Source organism: Plectropomus leopardus, chromosome 1 (assembly GCF_026936395.1).
Source record: "Plectropomus leopardus strain MGB_pleo_1.0 chromosome 1, ASM2693639v1, whole genome shotgun sequence".
NCBI classification, from domain to species: Eukaryota; Metazoa; Chordata; class Actinopteri; order Perciformes; family Serranidae; genus Plectropomus; species Plectropomus leopardus.
The window spans coordinates 1,406,069-1,426,856 of NC_142176.1; the positions used below are offsets into that span (position 1 = coordinate 1,406,069).

Here is a 20,788-nt window from a genome sequence, read left to right on the forward strand (position 1 = left end):
AGGAAAAATCGAACGAGAAAAGTTTAACTATTTAAGGTTCAGTGCAAGATTGTGACGACTTCACGCTGATGAAATCAGCCGAGAGGGTGAGACGAGTTCCTACGTCACTGCCAAACCTGACGCCTCCAGTTTACCTTCTTTAAATCTCAGACAGAAAAATGTGACAATTATTAATCTTAATAAAGTTTACTTTATCTCAAACTGTGAAGTTTACTCAAAATTTCATTCGATTAAATTGATGCTCAAAATCAAGCTTTGACAAATATTAGAGATTAATTTGATTTTCTTTTGTTGGTTTATTTTTTAGTTTGTTTTTTTTTACCAAAATCAGTCCTAAACATAAATATCAAATATTCATTCATTTTCAGAATTTTAACCCTTTAAATGCCTGTTTTTTTGTCATGATGCCACCATGTTTTTAGATGAGAATCAGTCCAAGTTTTCGAAGCTTCAGTAAACTAAGTTAACTGTTTTATACGTTTATATTCTGCTGGTCTCAATCATGTTTCTATTTTCTAAAAATAGAACCGGCAGATCTCTTAAATCCATCAGCAAAATCCTCTTTGTGAAGATCACGTTCGGTCAGACTAACTCGTTTACTAACGAGGACTCGGTCACTTTCACTTGACATTTTTAAGTTGCAACTTCACAAAATTAAGTAAATGCAGCTCAATTTCAAGTAAACTTAACACTTAGATAGAAAGTAAATATAAAATTAAGATTCATTGTTATTTTTTGGTTTCCGAGATGAATTCGTCGGATTTGACAGCGTTTCTACTTCTTCAGGTGCGTCTAACTACACTTCTGTGGTTACATGCAAAGCATCATTAGCGAGACGACAGGAGATCTTTGATTATAATAATAATATCGAGTATCGTAAGAGTGTCATCGAGAGTACATCCGCTACTTCTGCTGTTTTTTATTCCTTCATTTTGCGAAAAAAAGTTCACGAAGAAACGAAAAGTCCAAACAGCGTGTGCTCGTTTCTGCATAGTTGTTGTCAAATGTGTCAAAAATGATGTTTCCTAATGTTGGTGCGACTTAACCCTTTGAAACCTGAGCCTGGCCCGATTCTTTCAAAGACGTGGGAGGAAGGCGATGAACAACCAAACAAGAAATTTGTAAAAAGTGCAAGAAAATTACCTGAAATTTAAAAAAAAAAGAAAAAAAAGAAAAGGAAAGTCAAACAGGGTTCCTATAAAGTTTGACCCATGTGTAAATGACAAATTCAGATAATAACTGTGGTTTTTCCTGTTGCTTTTTTCTTTTGTCCTCTGCACATTTTTCACTATCTTTTCTAAAATAATTTCCTAAATCTACCAATTTCTTGTAGTTTGTGGAACATTTTTTACCAAGTTGCTCATTGCCCCCCATGTTTTGTTTTTTTTAATTAAAATTTAAAAGGCTTTTTTTTATTATTCAAGTTATTACATTAAATATTTATTGTTAAATATTATTCAAAAACAAACAAGAAAATTACCTCAAAAAATCCTAAAAGAAATTGGAAAAAAAATCTATGTATGCATTTTTCCTGTTTCGTGGGTTTTCCTGTTTCTGATTATTAGAAATAAAGTTTTCAGAACAACTTGTTACGCCTTGTTTTAACTCATTTTCAGGCAACACTTACTATTTTCTTACAGACATTTCTTGCCAAATCGCTAATGTCTTTTTCCTTATTTAAAGAGCATTTTATTTTTTATTATTCAAGATGTTCAATTTAATATTTATTATTAAAAACAAACAAGAAAAATAACCCAAAAAATCCTTCAAAGAAACTGAAAAAGTATATACGTGTCGTCACCTTTCCCTAATTTCCTGCAATTTGCGGGACATTTCTCACCAAGTTGCTTTTTGCCTTTTTTTAAATTTTTTTATACACTTTCAAAGAAATCAAACTCATTTTCTCAGAGTTCAGAGGCTGAAATAGTTGAGACGTCTAAAAGCAGCACAAGAAAAGTGACGTTGCTCCGGGTCTCAAAGGGTTAAAGTAGGACGACGTGAACGTGTGAATGAAGAGGAGCTCGTGTTCAGCTCTCACGCCCTCGAGGCGACGCTAGTGTTCCACACAGAGTCCAGACTGAGTCTCCCGCCTGCTAAAACATGCAGCGCAGCAGATCATGCAAAGCTCGCCACCCGTCGCCGCCGTAGACACGGCGTGAACGCGCCGCATGCAAGCTCACGCCCGCTCACGCCCGCTCCTTCCGCTGCGCTCAATGAAGCTGCCGCAAAAGTTTCTACGTGTCAATAGCATCATATTCACAGCAATCGGATCAAATGGTGTGACTCTTCGGGAGCGCACGTATCGCCCCGGCGCTCGCTCGTTATGACGCCCGCTCGATACAAGTGCACGCTTGATACGGCGCTCGTTCGATACGCGTGTTCGCTTGATATGGCGCCCGCTCGATACGCGTGCTCACTCGATACACCCACATGGTTTCCAAAACAGTACATTGCACTAAAGAGGGGGGAGGGGTGGGGGTGGGGGGGCTGCATATGGAAATACACTTCAGAGCAACTATAAGTAGCTTTAAACTCATAAATTCATATTTACCTAGTCGCAGATAAACCACACGAAACAGAGATCATAAAAAACGTGAAAAATGAAGGATGAAAACAGAAAATCACATTCATATATTAAGACATTTCCGTGACGTTTCAGCGCATCTACAGGAATGAAATCTAACGTGATATGAAATGCCGGCTGTCCTGCAGTAGCCTGACGACAGAGGGGCTCTGCCTGGGGGGGGTCACCCCACGCGGTGACGTCTTATACGGGATATATTTACCTGGAGGCGGGGAGGAAGGGGAGGGGGACGGCGGGGAGGCGGGTGCAGGCGGTGCAGAGGTGAGGTCGCAGTCGGGGAGCTGCGGCTCGTCCTTCCTGCACCACGCAGCACGCCGAGGCAGTCTATTTTCTGAGGGCGGGGTCAGAGGAGGTGTGAGCCGGGGCAGCTGGGAGGGAGGAGGGGAGGAGGAGGAGGTGGGAGGAAGAGGAGGAGGAGGAGGAGGGGTATCAGCAGCTGGAGGCGGGGCTAGATGTTCTGACAGCACTGCATCTTTGGTTTGTTCTCGGTGGGCTGAACCTGGATGTTGACCACGTTGTTACTAGGCGACATGTCGCTCTCCTGACGCTCCGACATCTGCTTCTGAGAGACGATACGGTAAATCTCTGCGGGGAAACAAGAAAAATCTGTGTCAAAATTTAGAAATTGGAATAAAACAAAACTTTGTTTAAATAACTTTAACCAAATGTTTCATCAAAACAAAGTTTCAACATCAAATACAGCAAGTTTCCAAAAACTTCTTTACTTCTTTACAACGACGTCGCATGCAAGGCCCAATTTATTTAAGTGTCTTTTGCGATGAAAATGGTAGAAACTGTAAAAACAGAAAATAATGCTGGATTATCACATTTCCGACAATCTTTGAACACATCGTGTGAAACTTTTCAAAAATGTTCAGGGTATATTAATTATATTATTTTCCAAAACTTTTTCAGACCTGGAAATTGCAAATCCCATGACTTTTCCATGTTTTTCATGACTGTAAGAACCGTGTAAATGAAAGTGGAGCCACTGATGCTTTTAATCTGAAACTCCTCTCCAGGAAATGTAAACAAGAAGAGAAATACAGAAAAATCATCCTTTGAAAAGTCAGCGTCTTTAAAGCTTCATTCACACAGTTAATAAATAATAAGACGACGTTTGTTTAACGCAGCAGGAACATCAGCTGAGAGCGAACACGTTCCAGTTTTATCTGCCGAGTCGTGATAACGAAAGATAAAACGTTATGTCATAAAGTGGATACAGAGCAGCTCTGTGTGTGTGTGTGTGTGTGTGTGTGTGTGTGTGTGTGTGTGTGTGTGTGTGTGTGTGTGTGTGTGTGTGTGTGTCACCTGACCTTCCTCTCTCTGTAATCAGCCTCATAAAACTCTCATTTCCTGCATGTATGTAAAAATCTGCCGTCCTGTTTTTTCAGTTTACGGTCGTAAACGTCCTGCTGTCGGAGCAGTTTGGCAAACGCGGGCGTGAGAACGGGCTGCGGCCGGCGCGGTAATGATGCACGAGGCGCAGGCGCAGCACCGACCTGTCAGAATGGTCTGGAAGGCGGTCTCTACGTTGGTGGAGTCCAGAGCCGACGTCTCCAGAAAAGATAAACCGTTCTTCTCTGCGGAGCAAAGACAGCGTGAGTGAAACATGAAGCATTCCTCAGATAACAGACCAGTCTGACCAGTTCAAACACGAGACGGAGAAACTCGTACCAGCCACAGCGCTTCGCTGCCTCACACCTACATCACCTTTAAACTGTTATCAGAAGAAATGTAAAAAAAAAAACAAAACATGGACAGAAGGTGATAAAGTAGTAACAAAAAAAGTATTTATAATTTAAATATTATCCAAAAAAAAAGGAACTGAAAAATATGTATTTTTTTCCTTGTCATACAAAATACAAAAAAAAAATAGTAAAAGATGACAAGAAAATTACTCCAAAAATATTTTTTTTTAAATGGGAGGATCATTAGAAAATTATCAAAAAATTATGGAAAAATGTCCCAAAACTAATAACTATAATTTTAATGAATTTACATTTAAAACTATGTTACAGAATATTTGCTCTTGCTGCAGAACTCTCAGCAGAAACCTAATCTAATCTAATCTAATCTAATCTAATCTAATCTAATCTAATCTAATCTGCAGAATCCATCTTTGACTGATTAAATTCAGCCTCTTTGCGTCGTCGTGTCTCTGATTCTGCGCCGTCTAACCAGCACAGAGGAGTTCGTACTTCAGAACGTGCATCATTATTTCAATAATGTGTTTCTGGTTAACAAAAGGTTAAAACCTCCTCCTTACCGGCGAAAGCTCGCGCCTCGTCGGTGGGGACGGCTCGGAGGTGACGCAGGTCGCTCTTGTTGCCCACCAGCATGATGACGATGTTGCTGTCGGCGTGATCTCTCAGCTCCTTCAGCCAGCGCTCCACGTTCTCGTAGGTTAGATGCTTTGCGATGTCGTAGACGAGGAGAGCTCCCACCGCCCCGCGGTAATACCTGCAGCACGCACGCACACGCACACGCACACGCACACGCACACACACACACGCACACACACACGCACACACACACACACATCACTGGACTGGCACAGGTGACGGGGCGCTTTGGTCACCTGACTTCAGCGAACTGTCGCGTGTTTGTTAGAGCAGCTCTGAGGTGTTTCATGGAAATTTAGGGAAAATTTGGAAATGAGAGACGATGTGTTTTGCTCGACGTCGACCACCACGCAGCAACAGTCCTGCTGCCGCCCAAAAAACTCGGCGAGCGTTCATAACGTTTATATCAAAGATACTCAGCCAGCTTCGCCTGCGGCCACTTCAGTAAAAATGACATTTTAGGATATTTCTCGGATTTACGACATTTCTGGGATTATAGAAATTTCAAGGATTTTAAAACATTTCTTGGATTTTGGGCCTTTTTCAGATTCTAGGACCTTTCTAGGATTTCAGGACGTTTCTACGATTATAGGACCTTTGTAGAATTTTAGGGAATTTCCAGGATTTTAAAAGACTTCCAGGATTTTAAGACATTTCTAGGATTTCAGGACGTTTCTATGATTTTAGGACATCAGTGTCTCAGCTGTGTCCTCTGTCGGGGTGTGGGGGATCCTCCTCTGGCTCTGTTTTTGATCAACAAGCTCTATTTCGATGCTGTTTTATGTCTCTGACACCTGATGGAGACTAAAATGACAAAAACGATTCACAATCACTTTATTTTTACTGTTAATTAGAAAATGTTTGGGGGCCACCAGGGGCCAGATTTACCCCCCAGGCTTTTAGATGATGGTAACAAACAATTTTAAAGGACTGGACTGAGGAAAAAACTCAAAGGTACCAGCACACAAAGACGTCTTTCAGACCCAGAGAGGCGGGTAAACCGATGGCTCTGTTCGGTTTTTTACGCGTGACTTTGATAATCTGTATTGTGGCTGCTGTGTTTGCAGACGGCGGCGGCGCCCTCGACGACCTCCTCCTCCGTACTCACGCTGATGTGATGGCTCGGTAGCGCTCCTGGCCAGCCGTGTCCCAGATCTGGGCCTTCACCGTCTTGCCGTCCACCTGGATGCTGCGCGTGGCGAACTCGACGCCGATGGTGCTCTTGCTCTCCAGGTTGAACTCGTTTCGGGTGAAACGGGACAGCAGGTTACTCTTCCCCACCCCCGAGTCTCCGATAAGGACCACTGAGACAGGAAGTGGAGACGGCACATTTTAATACAGCCGGTAAGAAAAACTAAAATCAGTGTACTTCCTGTGTGACACTGATTTCAGTTTTTACTCTATAAATGTACCTGAAGGCATCATGAGACTGAGTCTGTGTCTGCCAAACTTTTTAATGATGTACCTCCTTTGAAATATGTTTTTAGTCGAGTCTCCTTTGACCAGCACAAAATATTTTGGTAGAAAAATTGAACTGAATTAAATTTTGGAAAAGTTTTGAAAATGTCTCACAAACGTGTGTAATAACACACGATGTGTTCAATGACTGCAGGAGATTTCTTGTTTTACAGTTTCTTGCTGGAAAATTGGAGAGTTTTTCTTTAAAAATCACCAAAATCTTTAAGGGAAAAAATGCATTTTTTTCATAGAAAAAACTCTCAAAAAAAATAACTGCCAAAATTTTTACAGGAAAAAAAAATAGTTTTATTAAAGACAAAATAAAAAAACACCCAGTACTTAAAAATGATTGACAAACCTCCCTCTTTAGCACCACCTCCTCTCATAAATAACTAACAGTCCCTAAAGTGCACGTTTCCCTAAACTGTGTAGTACTTAATTACTCTGCAGCAGACGAAAATACATCCCCAAAAATTTTTCACGGAAAAAATATTGCCAAAATAGATTTTAAGAGACAAAAAAAAAAAAATGACAAAGGAAAAAATAATGCCCAAAACATGTTTCAAGAAGAAAAAAAAAGCCACAAATTGTTTCACAAAAACCAAAAATCAAAAGTCCCACCGCAGTGGCTAAAAATATGACACGCCTCCCCCTTTTGCACCACCTCCTCTCTTCTCATAAATAACTAACAGTCCCTAAAGTGCAAGTTCCTCAAAACTGTGTGTATAGATATTATAAATATAAATATGTTGTAATATATCACAGATGTAATCTGGCAAATGTGAGTAGATATTAATAATGTATTGTAATATTTCATAGATGTAAACAGTAATCTGATAAATGTGAGTATATATTATTAATATATTGTAATATTTCATAGATGTAAACAGTAATCTGATAATTGTTAGTATATATATTGTAAAGTTTCATAGATGTAAACAGTAATCTGATAAATGTGAGTATATATGTTATTAATATATTGTAATACTTCATAGATGTAAACAGTAATCTGATAACTGAGTGTGTGTATATATGTTATTAATATAATAATAGACGTAAACAGTTTGTAAACAGTCAGAAACGCTGACTTATTGTTTACTAAATCTGAAGCTCGGCTGCAGTTAATAAATAAATGCTAACACTTAGCCTGCTAGCTCCGTGATTTCCCGTAAGGCGGAGGCTTAAACCCGTTTGTTCGGTTAATTCCGGTGAGTTCTCCGGTCCCTGTGGCCGGGAGGATCCGGCGGAGATGATAACGTGATAACGGTTAACGTTAGGTGTGTCCGCGCCCACCGCTAACAGCAGCTAGCTGCTAACGATAGCCTCCGTCCATCTCGCCCCGTCGGTTAACGGTAACCACCGAAACGTGACGGATCCGACACCGATTCCTCCGCCGCCGTGTGGAGGCGCGTCGGCCTGTGTCCCGGGGGGCAGTCGGGGCCGGTGACATTACCGGAGCCGCCCGGTGAGAACCGATCCGAGCACAAAGGTGCACGGAGGCTAGCGTTAGCATGTTAGCATGCTAGCCTGACAGTTAATCAGCTGGCCTGTTAGCCTCCAGCTAACGGCACCGGGGGAACAAAAAAACGGACTTTACCTTTGAACAAATAATCATACTCGTCATCTCTGGTGCCCATCGTCTTATCGAGGAACAGTCAGTCCGAGATTTAGAGAGTTTTTACGGAGATGGAGGCGATCTGCTGGCTTTTACTCTCCAACGGGGATCTGTTTGGGAGCCTCACTTCCGCGATTTCTTCTTCTGCTGCTGCTCTGGCTGCGTGCGGGGCGCGCGCAGAGAACTCTGACACCTGGTGGTCAGAACAGAGAACTGCACCTGGATCCACGTTCACACGATACACGTTAGATAAACGGCAGAGGGACAAGTACTCAGATCCTTCAGAGCAGTAAAATATAAATATAAAAAAGTACTGCGTCCAAAACCTTACTGAAATTATCAGAAATAAAATAATAATATTAATAATAATATTATTATAATATAATAACTGACGCTTCAGGCGCTCCTTTGTGTCATGCTGTCACTGCACTAATATCCCCCGAATCCACAATCCAAACACTGTCATGTCATTACAGACTCTTGCGCTATTTATTTTGTACCTCTATTTTTATTTGTATCTCTACTTTTTATTCAATTTGCATTTTTTGTATAGTATATTGATCTTTTATCTATTATGTTATTATATTTGACCTTTGCCCTTTACCCTGTACTGCAAAACTTCAATTTCTGGGGATCCTTATCTGATTTTATCTTATCTGATATGATCTGATCTTATCTTAGTATAAAATGTACTTTAAGTAAGGGGATATAGCGTATAGTGCAGTAAAATGTTCCATGCTGTCAGTGTTTTCCTCCTCTATCTTGTAATGGAGTATTTTCATATAAAATAAGATAAAACCTGAAATTAAATTGTCGTGCAGCAGGAAAGAGTGCACAAATGTTGTATATGTGTTTATAATTTTTGCTGATACCAGGAGATGATGGTATCTTGTAATCCCATATGGGATGAGCCAGAAACCGTAAAGGTTTCAGGGGGTCACACAGCTTGTTTTAATTAGATACTGCACACTGACTGTTTTCTTATTTTACCGTCACTAATTATTTCATGTGCATTACAACAGTTTGAGTTTCACGACTGTTCATGAAGCGCATTTGAAGCTTGTGTGTTTTTAGTCAGATTTTTCTGAATGAATAAACTGAAATGCCTTTCAGAGAGAGGAGAGTATTTTAGTCCATCGGTCCAGAGAGATCAGATGTGTGAGCACAGAGAGACACAGATCCTTTTGTTGTGGAGGAGGTGAAGAGGACAAGATGCCTTCAGGACAGAGGAGGAGGTTCAAGGAGACGAGGAGGAAGGCCTTTGAGAGGAAGAAGACAGAGTTCCTCCTCCTCAGTGGACAGAGACGGATATAATGAGGACAGAGCTTCAAACAGGAGCTCATCATGAAGGAGTCGGCTCACAGAGAGGTTTCAGATCAAGAGGAGGGAGCTGCAGGCGGGAGCAGGCCTCGTGAGGAGGAGGAGGAGGAGGAGGTGAAAGAGGAGGGGGAAAAAGAAAAAGAGGAGTTCAGTTCACACACGGGAAAACCAGAAGAAAGTTTAAAGTGGAAATGCAAGAAAGACAGAAAATGTGAAACCTGACGACTCGACTGGTCAGAGTGGACCTCCAAGCCTGGACCTGCAGCAGCTCCGAGCCTGGACCTGCAGCAGCTCCGAGCCTGGACCCGCCGCAGCTCCGAGCCTGGACCTGCAGCAGCTCCGAGCCTGGACCCGCTGCAGCTCCGAGCCTGGACCCGCAGCAGCTCCGAGCCTGGACCCGCAGCAGCTCCGAGCCTGGACCCGCAGCAGCTCCGAGCCTGGACCCGCCGCAGCTCCGAGCCTGGACCTGTGCTGACCTGTTAAAGGAGCAATCCAGCAATTTAAGAGTAAAAAAACAGGATCAAAAATGGATGCAGCAGTATGTTTTGGTCGTGTTTTTGGACCCCCATATTTGAATTCCTTTCAGTTTTGTGCAATAAATTCCTTGAACCCAACGTGGAGAGAAATGTCCCTAAAATTACAAGAAATTAGTAAAAGGTGACAAGAAAATTGTTGTTTTTTTTTTGTTGTTGTTTTTTTTTTTTTTTACAAAATAAAGATTTTTCTTGACACTTTTCAAGGTCTTTTTTTTCTTTTTACTTTTTTCTGCTTATTTTCAGGTCTCACAGGTTTTAATTTAACACTTAAAGAGTAAATTTTAACACCGCGTCAGTGAACAAATGGTCCTTATCTACAGAGTGTGATATTTAAACAGGGCATTGGCATTGTGTTAATTTTTCAGAGTCAGTTCAACTCTGGTAAGAGTTAATATTTTAAACTACACTATAAACATAACGACACTCAAAAGTGTTAGTCAGATTTTACAATGACACCTTAAATTTGTTACTTACGTTTGACACCAAGAGTTTAAGTGTTAATCATAACGGACTCTTATTAATTAACTTTATATTTATTGCAATGTGACAAGCACAAAAGGGTGTTTCTTTACTTACTGTGGCTCTGACGTTTTTACATCGATGTCGTGCAGTTGAGCTTGTTGTTCTTTCTGTTGTATCTTTTTATGTCAAGTACTGTGCTGCAACACAAATTGTCCGCTTGGGGACAATAAAGATTGACTAACTAACTATACGAGTGTTGGGTCTACTGAACTCCAGCTCCCAGCACCGTGTTGATCCTGCCGAATAAAATCTGCTCATGTTTTTACTCCCTGCAGGTGATTTCCAGCATGAGTTTGAGCAACAAACGTCCAAAGAAAAGCAAAAGCATTCAGCAGCTTCAGAAACAGCCCTCTTTAAAGGACGTGGCTGCAGGACGTGATGTCCTCGCTTCGGTTTGGGAAAATAAAACAGACGCTGAATGGATCCTTTGATAGTTTCACTAAAATATGATTTATCCTCTTATTGATCATGTAAGGACTTCATGTCTGCCCACTTTCTTTCTGTGTAGATATTTCTACTGTGTTCTATTTTATTGATTTATATTTATTTTTATATGTTTTTATTTTATTATGTGCTCTTGGTGTGAAGGGAGGGATGAGGCGTGGGTATACTGTAGGCCAGTTTGTTTTGTATAATATGAACATATCTGCATATTACAACCATCTGCCCATTTGTATATATGTTTGCATGAGCAAAAAAGTTTGATAAATACAGATATAAAAAAAGAACCACAGGCTGTGTAAATAATGGGCGTTCCTCCCGTGACGTCACCCATTGTCTCATGGACTCCAAATATAATAATATAAACTTTATCAAAGTAAATCAAGTACACCTTATGACATATAATTACATAAATTCTCATAGTCTTTTCATCTGTTTTATTTGATTGAATTAAATAAATAGTTTGTTTTTTTAATTAGTTTGTTAGGATTTCTTGATTGGATGGAAATTTTATATGTAATTAAAATACATAAACGTAGGGCTGAGCGATATGGAATAAAGTCTTATCACGATTTTTTTTTTCATATCAGTTGATATCGATATATATCACGATATACATCGAATCAGTATTTCTGTCTTAAAGCTTAAAGGTTCCTTTGACTCCTCAGTGAGATATGAAGATATCATCAGGTTAATTTTGGTTTAAATATTTATTTTCTGTCAGACATTGAACATGACAAATATACTGTAGAACAGCATCACCAGCTGGAGGACCTATTCTACTAAAACTCACAGAGGTCCAGGTACTAAAATGTCCTCCCAGCAAAGGTCCGAGCCTCATACCTAAAATCAATACCACCATTAATTTAACATTTTACTTTGATTACAATTAATGAACAATTGTTTTGCTCTTTTTTGTGGTTTGTTTTTTGCCCTCATAGTTCACTGACACAGTGTCATGTGACCATGGTGCGTTAGAGTGTAATAAACATGTGATTTATTATCATTTATTAAACTTTCCAGCATCAGTGCGCGCTGGAGCGGGCTGTGGGACATGTCCATGCTGGAGCGGGCTGTGGGACATGTCCATGCTGGAGCAGCCTGTCTGAATTAGCATTCGAATTTACGTCTGCAGTCCCTCAGCAAACAGACAAAAAAAACCATCAAGAAAAAAGTGAAAAAAGACAGAAAAGATACACCAGACAAAACAACCAAATCATTTCTTTGAGTTTAATTACTTTTGTTCATTAAAACTTAGAATAAAAACATTATTATTATTATTATTATTTTAAATGATTTGTGTTTTTTTAATTTCGTTATCATTCTTTGTACAGAATTCGTGCACATTTGGAGCCATTTCTTGTTACGTTGTTTATTCCCTTCTTTCCATGTTTTTGAAAGAAATCAAACCAAATTTCTGAGTTTTTTGTTACTGCAGTCGATTCTTCCAGTCTTTTTATTTCTTCTTGTAATCAGGCAGGAACTTTTTCCAATTCATATTCTGCAAACAGAAAAAAACGACAGACACATTAAATGATATCTTTCAGCTCTGAATGACAGCAACAGATTATTCAGATTTTTCTCTCTGACTCACATTTTTGCCCCAGGTGGATTTGGACTTCTTGGTCTTGACGTCCTCCAGAGACTCGTAGGTGTTGGCCTGGACGGCGACCTCCCCGGGGATCTGCTCATAGGTGTCGTCAGACGGCCCAGTGGGCGGGGGCCTCTGGGAGACTTCAGCGTACATGGCGTCCCGTTGCTGGACCGGGTTCCCCAGGAGCCCCTCAGAGGCCTCGTACAGCGGGTTGGACCTGGACAGCTCCACATCGTCATCCTGCTGCTGGGAGCTGGAGGCGTCTCTGGGGTCGTGGAGGGAGTAGGTGTGACAGGTGACCCTCTTGAGCGCGGGAGGTGAGTGAGATGTTGAGAAGGAGGCGCTGCTGAGCCGGTTGGAGTACTCCTGCTCTTGCTCCTCCTGCTCCTGCTGCTCCTGCTGCTCCTCCTGCTCCTCCTCCTCCTCAGTGTTCCTGTGGTGGAGTCTCGGCAGAGACGTGCTCCTGCTCTCCAGCTGAGAGGGCGATGTGGTCCCTGCAGGAGAACCCGGGTCGGTCAGTGCGTCGGATGTTGTGGTTGCGTTTCCTCCGAGTCTCTGCGATCTGCTCGGGTCGGTCCGGGTTTCACTCGGATGTGGCGTCGTTTCGGGCAGAGATCCGCTGAGGGAGAAGCTCAGAGGGATCCCTCTCTTTGGTACCGGAGGAACAACCTGAACGACACGATGCCAAAAACAATCTGGTGTCACAGCATGTTCCTCAACAGATGGACTGTCTCAGCGTTTTACCTGTTCTCATCAGGAGAGTTTCTGCTAACCCGCTGATGTTCGAGCCGTTTTTATCTTAAGTTAATATTGTCACAGGCTGCCGAATCTGCACAGAACTTTCCTTTGTTTCATGAAGTGACATCTGTAACGCCATAACGTAAAAAACGTAATAACAGCCCACAGTGGCCTACATGGCCATAATGATGCTAGTGCGGCGGCTGCAATAGAAATAAAGCTGCTGATGTTTTGAACATCCATCACCATGGTTACGGGATGTTATCACCAGAGAAGTTGCACAACATCACTCAGTGGAAACACAGTCGTCTCAAAATTGTGTTTTATCCACATTTTGAAATTGTTTTGCACAAATCTGTTCCGGTTCCTACTGACAAGCACATAGCCATAGCGTCATGTGACCTCACAGCGTCATGTGACCTCACAGCGTCATGTGACCTCATAGGGTCATGTGACCTCACAGCATCATGTGACCTCACAGCGTCATGTGACCTCACAGCGTCATGTGACCTCACAGCGTCATGTGACCTCACAGCGTCATGTGACCTCACAGCGTCAGTTTTTTTTTCAAAACTGAAGCGTTTTCATCAGGCGTATTTTACATTAGCTCTTTCAGTTTGCACAATTTGAGTGTTAATGGAAACCCGCTTCCTGACTGCAGCACACACTCTACCAGCTGAGCTAGAGGTCGCCCCAGCAGCTGTGCATTTCAAAACGGAAGTTTATTTTGAAAAGATGCAATGCTTTTAACCGAAAACTTCCTAGAATGTCAACAACAGACGCAGGAGGACACCGAGCGCATCATATGTAGACATGAAAGTCCGAGTGGCAATATTAATTTGTATGAAAATGTGTTTTCCAGTTCTCGCTCCCATTTTTTTCAAACCCGGCGGCTCTGTCAGTGGACACTGGCGGCAGACACGACGCACTGCGGCACCCTTTAGGGCAATATTACATTTATTATGGCGGCTGTTTCTGATGCTGCGGGCGACTAAAGAGCTTTTGACAGCAGTAAACATGACAATCAAAAATTTCAATAAAGCAAAAAATGGTCAGGTATGAAAAACTCTGATGTGACATCAGAGCGAGCTGCAGACAGCCACAGTGTGCAGCGTGTTGTCATTTATTCTGAAGGAGAGTCCGGCTCATTTAAATGTCCTGTAAATATGTCACCAGTTACCGAATAATTATTTACCAAAATGTCCTACAGCAGGAAAAATCCACACATACAATCGTGTGTGTTTTCAGTTAAATGCAGTCACATCTTCTTGTGTTCCAAATTACACTGAAATCACTAATAATCACATGTTAAAACTTTATTTGACTACTGAACACAATTTTAAAAAAGTCAAATCAGGTTTGTTTGTAGAGTAAAAGTTCAACTTGGTACTTCCTGTTGTTTATGTAAATTTAAGGTCCATGCAAAGAGATATGATCTCTCCTGCATGAGGCCACCCGACCGCCGAGATAAGTCACAACTCACATCTCAGTTGGGTCTGCTGTGTGCGTTTTGGATGAGGTTTGCTGCTGTATTAATGCTCTGAATATCATATTGTGATGCTAAAACGTTTGTCAAGTCAAGTCAATGTTATCTATAAAGCCCGTTACCACGTATCAGTTTACCGGATAATGGAGGAAAATGGCAGAAACTGAGGAGGGATCCCTCTTTTAGGACGTGCAATAGATGTTGTAAAAAAAAAATAAATTAATTTTTAAAAAACAATTAAAAAAACAAAAAAACAAAAAAAATACATGAAAATTTAAAAAAAAATTAAATTAAATTTGTACACGTAGTTTAGTAAAATGTTGAATGCAGACTCATTCAACATTGAATCTTTTGATAAAATACTGAACTTTTAAAGCATCTTTACATTTATTCAGCAAATCAACAACAGAATCGGTCAGTTCTCACTTCCATCGTACCTGTGAGAGGGACACGGTGTCCGCAGACACGGTGCCCGTCAGCTTTCTGCTTTTGGATTTCTGTGGCAGCACAGGAAGCTGTGCTGCAGGCGGCTGCGCTGCAGGCGGCTGCGCTGCAGGCGGCTGCGCTGCAGGCGGCTGCGCTGCAGGCGGCTGCGCTGCAGGCGGCTGCGCTGCAGGAGGGCCACTCTGATGCTGACGTCTTTGATTATTGCCGGGGTCACCGTGAACATCTTGTCTGTGGTCCCACAGAGTCCGCAGAGCCTGGACACTCACCCCAGACTTCTCTGTGTCTTTGTAGTTCACCACATCATACAGCTCACCTGAGTTCACCTGAAAATAACAACCACTGTTACTGTCTTCAACGAGGGAGACGTGACATTTTCTTTAACTATAGATGGACAGATGGACAGATGGGTGTGTAGGTATGTCCTTTGGCTATAATAACAAGAATCAGCGTTTAATTTTTAACATACCCCTGCATTTTTTAAGTATAGGCTTCTACCAAACAGTTGAGATGGCCGTTCATTGTCATAAAAATTCAAACAATTTTCTGTTATAATGCTTGAAATATGATCATATACCATCATATATTTATTTGTGACCCTGGAATTGGTTGTATCAGTACTTATATTATTTCTACACATTACAGGACTTTGAAAAAGTCTCTGAAATGGTGAAAAAAATCACACCGGTATAATTTCTGTCACCATATATATAATGGACTAACATTAAAGATATGGTGTTAACAACAGTGAATATTCATCGTTTTTTATTTCATAAAAAATGTAAATTTTTTGTCTTAGCATCACTACTTTTATCATAAAAGGCCAACTCAACTGTTTGGTAAATCATGGTTTTAGACAGATATAATGGATAAAAGTAAATGTATCATTTAACAACAATTAATAATCGTAAGGTTATGTATGCAAATAGTCAACTGTAGTTTCATTAGCTGAGCTTTAACTGTTTGGTAGAGCGTGTTTTTAAAAGTGACATGAATCTGTTTATTTTGACCTCTAAAACTATAACATGTTGAATAAATTTGCACCTTTGAAAATCCCACCACAGAGCCCTAAAGTCTGCGGTGATTTTTATTTTTAATTTTCCTTCTGTTGGAGGTGAGCTGAAAATGCCGACAGTTTAAAGACACAGTGACACCTGGAGGATTTTTTTGGCATAACAAACCTAAACTGAACGGTACAGACGGGTCAAACAGGTTGATTTCAGTTTAACACATTTTTCATGACGATATGGTGACTGCGAATGCGCTCTACCACACGAGCCAGCGGGACGTTAAAGGGTTAAAGTTCGACACTTGAGTGAGTCCCTGCAAGTAGAGACTCACCTGGTAGCAGCTGGAGGTGAGGTATTCTCCGAAGGGCTGGATGGGGCTGACTCTGTAATGCTCGATGAGCTCGGAGAGGCTGCCGTGCGTCTGACAGTCCCCCGAGATGACAAACTGACCGTCCTGATTCTGCGTGATGACGAAATGCCGGCACCTGTCGTGGCCCCTGTGGAGGCGGAGCCAGTGAGAAACAACACATTCAAAACCTCATTGTCTCGGCTCTAGAGTTTCGGTTTTTACGTGTCTTACACTGTTTTTCGTGAGCTTAAAAAAGTAAGTTATGTGGTCAGAATCTGAAGGGATGTTTTTTGTGTGATGGGAAATGTAAGATGACGCTACAGAATAGAAAATGATTGATTGAAATGGAAGAGCTGAGCGTAGCTGTTTGGTTTGGGGTATAAATGTGGGTTATTTTGTGTGTGTGTGTGTGTGTGTGTGTATTTTGTTTTGTCATTTTTGGTCTTGTTTTGGCTCGATTTCTTTCAAAGGCATGAGAGAAAAAAGGCAATGAGCAACTTAACAAAAAAATGGCCGAAACTTAAAAGGAAATTCACAAAAAGTTACAAGAAAAACACATTAAAGTAAGCAATAGCATAAAAAAGGAGAAAACAAACAAACAAGCAAACAAAAAACACTAAAATGACTGAAAAAGTGCTAAAAAAGGAGAAAAAAAACATAAAAATATATTTTGTAGAATAACTATATATATAATGATTAGATTTAGAAATGGGTTGTTTTTTTTAGTCTTTGGATAAAATCACAACCCCACCCCAAGCTGTGGGACATTTCTTTTCAAGTGGCTCATTTAAAAAAATATAATAAAATCTTAGATTTCAGATGTTTAGATGCTTGTGAAAGACGTCTGAGCACAGCACAAGAAAACTGATAACGTTCCAGGTGTTAAAGGCTTAATTTCCACATTTAAAAAAGAAAGAAAAATAAAATTGAAATGTCAAAAAAAGAAAAAAAGAACAGACGGGATGAGTCTTACTTGTAGGACAGGATGTAGCCGATGGCTTTCTCACTGAGGCGGATGAGGAAACAGCCCAGAGCTTTATCTCTCAGCAGATCTTCTGTGTCCCTGAGACACACAGAGACACACAGAAACACACAGAGACACACAGAGACACACAGAGACACACAGAAACACACAGAGACACACAGAGACACACAGAGACACACAGAGACACACAGAGACAATTATACAGACTTACAGGCAAATGAAGTTTAAAAATATCGCTGGCTGACATGAAACCTCTGTTTCCTCTGACTGGTGCTCAGAAGAGTAAATAAGAGATAGGAGCTGATGATGCGTTCAGAGTCGCTGTCAGACATCAGATACGCTGAGAAACCACATCCAAACTAATTTTCTCTTATTTTTGTCTGTATCCACGATTTGTTCGTATTTTGTTGGTACCCAATGATTATTGGGATTTGCTAATGTTTTCTCATTTTTCTGCTCTAATTTTTGTTTGTATGCATGATTTTTTCTTGTTCTTTTTCAGCGCTTATTGGTTTTTAGCTTTCATTGGGCCTCATGCAGCAACATTCACTATTTTTCCTTAAATTTTCTCTTAATTTTATGTTAAGAGGAAAATACGAGAAGTCAAGTCCAGGTGCAGCAAACGTACGAACATCCCAAATCTGCTCTGACCAGGTGAGCTCAGTGATGACTCCCACTGATCTTAGGTCACCTGTAAGCTCAGGAAACGCCCCCTAAACACCATATAAGGGCAGGTTCAGTGCGTGATTTCGCATCTATTTGTGTCTTTGCATTGACTTTGTATGTAAACTTACAGCTTGAAACGTTCGTGTCCGGTTTGAACACGACAAATTTTCTCTTACCAGAAAATTAAGAGAAAATTTAAGAGAGGCCCAAAGATTAGTCTCTCTGTAAGCTGCCTTTATGTCCGAAATCAAGTCTGTTTCACGTGTTCTTCGCTTAAAGTGAGACCACGTGACTTTCCGAATAAGTCGTACAAACGGAGATCTGAACTCTCGAGTAAAAAATCTCATCGTAGCTCAGGTCAGTGCGCTCAGAGGTCTTACAGCTGCAGCCTAAACGTCTACGGGGACTGATGTTATCGAACGGTATCGCTCTTAAAATTGAGGGTACCAAAAGGGTTCTTCGCAGAATCATTAGCCGCTGAAAAATGTGTTTTTAGGAAAGTTTTCTGCTAGAATTTAGTAAAACTAAACCATTTTCACTTGAAGAACCATTTTTGGAAGAAAGGATTCTTCAAGGATCTTTAAAGTATTCACGTTTTTAAAAGTACATCTATGTGGGTACGATTCACTTTAAAACCCGTCGAGTATAAAACGGTTAATGTTTGACACAGAGGAGAGACCATTCAACACCAACAAACAGCAAAAGCAGCTGTTTATCGAGTCATCGCTGCATTTCCAGCAGCTTTGGGTTTGTTTGTTACCAACTTTTTAACAATCCATCGCTGTTTCCAGCAGCTTTTAGTCCCAGAAAGCAAAACAGACACCAGATTGTCCCCAAATCCAGGTATTTCCAACCAAAACATGATCTTTTACTGACTGTAACCAAACGGTTTTGTGCCTTTAGTTGTGCATTGTTGAAACCCCATACATAAAAACGCAGAAATGTAACGTATCCGTGGTTTGCAGAAACATACAGTGTCAACATTTCTTCTGGCCGTTAAATATAAACATGTAATATTAAAATTACAGCACAAATAAACGTCATGCATTGAAAATTTAAATAAGTTAAAGTGTATTAATCGCTTAAATAAGCAAAATGTACAGAAGTACAAACGCTCTGAGACTTTTGTAATATAATATGTTATTGTATGGTTATTACAGATGTATTTTTGTGGATTCAGGGCTTCACTGTTGTAAATGACAGAGGTGGAGCTACTTTTGACCAGTTTACACAGCTCTCAATTTCTGGTTCTAAAAATGCAACCAATGAATGTTTAAGTAACGTTTTCAGCGGCAAGTTTTTTTTAGTTCACAGAATATTCTTTTTGTTTCTGATTTTTTTTTATTGTTAACATATCACTTTACGTTTCCATTTATTTAAATAAAAAGGTCAGTGGGTTAACATCAGTCCTCAATAATGTTCTGCATGTTGCTTTGAAAGTGTTCTTCCTCTGTTCTCATGTAACATTGTGGAAACGTTTTTTTGTGAGATCATTCTCTGATCTGTCACCTCTCAACATCACCAAAACATCCCCAGAGTGCTGCATTTAAAACGCTGCGTCTTAATCAGCATTTAACCTTAAAAATACATTATTTGAAATGAGAAACATCCTGAAAACGTTCTTTGAACGTCAGGTTAAAATGTTTTCTTTAAAACATTATTGAAACTTGTAGGTAACCTTAAGTAATGTTGTGGGAACGTTCCCTGCTGTTGGTAACATCGTATACTGTAAGAGAAGTAATGCTGTAGATATAGTAGAGTACAATTATAAAGTTGCGTGAAGTAGAAATACTTGAGTAAAGTACAAGTACCTGTTATTAGTACTTGAATAAATGTATTTGTCTGGTTCCACCACTGCATGAGCGACAGCCCTGAAACTAGCAGATGAACAAACAGCATCCTGCAGAAATCTATTCAAATAAAGTCAAATAAAAAGCCACAACCTGACAGAACCCACAGGGTCAAAACAAAAGCGGCTTCTGCGGATATCAACGCGTCTAAAAGTCTGAAAAGTGTCTTCTCTGTCTCCACAGGTCCCGCAGGAGTCTGACTTTTCTTACTTTCTTGCAGCGAAGCCTTGAAACCAGTCTGGGAAGTTTCCGTCGTTGAGGATGAGCGGCGCCTGAGTGTCGGTGAACCAGCGCAGCACCAGCTCCTTCAGGCCTCCCTCTGAGGGATCCAGGTCGACGGCCGACGTCTTCTCCATCCTCACAGGTGTGTCAGCGTGCGCGCTCTGCGCTCAGGTGACTCTCTTGAGGGAGACGAGGTGCCTCATTTGACTGTTTCTGTTGGGCTGAATGCTCGTATTGTTTCAGTTTATCTCCCAATGACTGTAATGGCTCCCAGTTTCATTTTACTATCGGCCTTCCTGCTCCCAGATTGAACTTTAACTCCTCTGTCACTCTTTATTTTGTCCCATTTCAGTTGGATAAATGTATTTTTCTAATAGCTGACTGTGTGATAAATGAATAATCTGATGATGGGACTACAGGAGCATGAGTGTGTATGTTGTGTGTACTTGTATGTATCTCAGTGTGGGGTCTAAAATCTGAACTCACAGTCTCCTTATAGAGACTCGCCCGGCTCGTCCAGACAAGGCCGAGCATGCAAATTAATGGTGGCAGCCGTTCAGACATCTGGAGCCACATTTATTTTGCAGGTAAATTGGTCTCAGTCCAAATAAATTAAAAAATGT

General features: G+C 40.8%; 2 protein-coding genes across 2 annotated transcripts; both read right to left on the minus strand.

The window, feature by feature from the left end:
• Nucleotides 1-2,800: 2,800 nt before the first annotated feature.
• LOC148190324 (ras-related protein Rab-11A) lies at nt 2,801-8,155 on the minus strand. Its single transcript, XM_088076933.1, has 5 exons — nt 7,985-8,155; nt 6,038-6,233; nt 4,854-5,047; nt 4,087-4,167; nt 2,801-3,169 (listed from the first exon to the last, which is right to left on the minus strand). The coding sequence occupies exons 1-5, from the start codon at nt 8,022-8,024 to the stop codon at nt 3,033-3,035; spliced, it is 648 nt and encodes a 215-aa protein (XP_087933059.1). The 5' UTR covers nt 8,025-8,155; the 3' UTR covers nt 2,801-3,032.
• A 3,412-nt stretch (nt 8,156-11,567) lies between these two features.
• Nucleotides 11,568-20,400, minus strand: sh2d7 (SH2 domain containing 7). Its single transcript, XM_088076870.1, has 6 exons — nt 20,154-20,400; nt 17,416-17,505; nt 16,425-16,590; nt 15,077-15,409; nt 12,416-13,084; nt 11,568-12,322 (listed from the first exon to the last, which is right to left on the minus strand). Exons 1-6 carry the CDS (start codon nt 20,297-20,299, stop codon nt 12,278-12,280), a joined length of 1,449 nt encoding a protein of 482 aa, XP_087932996.1. The 5' UTR covers nt 20,300-20,400; the 3' UTR covers nt 11,568-12,277.
• Between the last annotated feature and the right edge of the window lie 388 nt (nt 20,401-20,788).

What these genes read in the sequence shown, in the direction of transcription:
- LOC148190324 (XM_088076933.1), bottom strand. Translation starts at nt 8,024, where the DNA reads ATGGGCACCAGAGATGACGAGTATGATTATTTGTTCAAAG. An exon ending in GTATGATTATTTGTTCAAAG is followed by an intron (nt 6,234 to 7,984) that starts GTAAAGTCCGTT and finishes TTCCTGTCTCAG; the next exon opens with TGGTCCTTATCGGAGACTCG. An exon ending in CTTCCAGACCATTCTGACAG is followed by an intron (nt 3,170 to 4,086) that starts GTCGGTGCTGCG and finishes GTTTCCCCGCAG; the next exon opens with AGATTTACCGTATCGTCTCT.
- sh2d7 (XM_088076870.1), bottom strand. Translation starts at nt 20,299, where the DNA reads ATGGAGAAGACGTCGGCCGTCGACCTGGATCCCTCAGAGGGAGGCCTG. An exon ending in TCACCTCCAGCTGCTACCAG is followed by an intron (nt 15,410 to 16,424) that starts GTGAGTCTCTAC and finishes TGTTATTTTCAG; the next exon opens with GTGAACTCAGGTGAGCTGTA. An exon ending in AATCCACCTGGGGCAAAAAT is followed by an intron (nt 12,323 to 12,415) that starts GTGAGTCAGAGA and finishes TTCTGTTTGCAG; the next exon opens with AATATGAATTGGAAAAAGTT.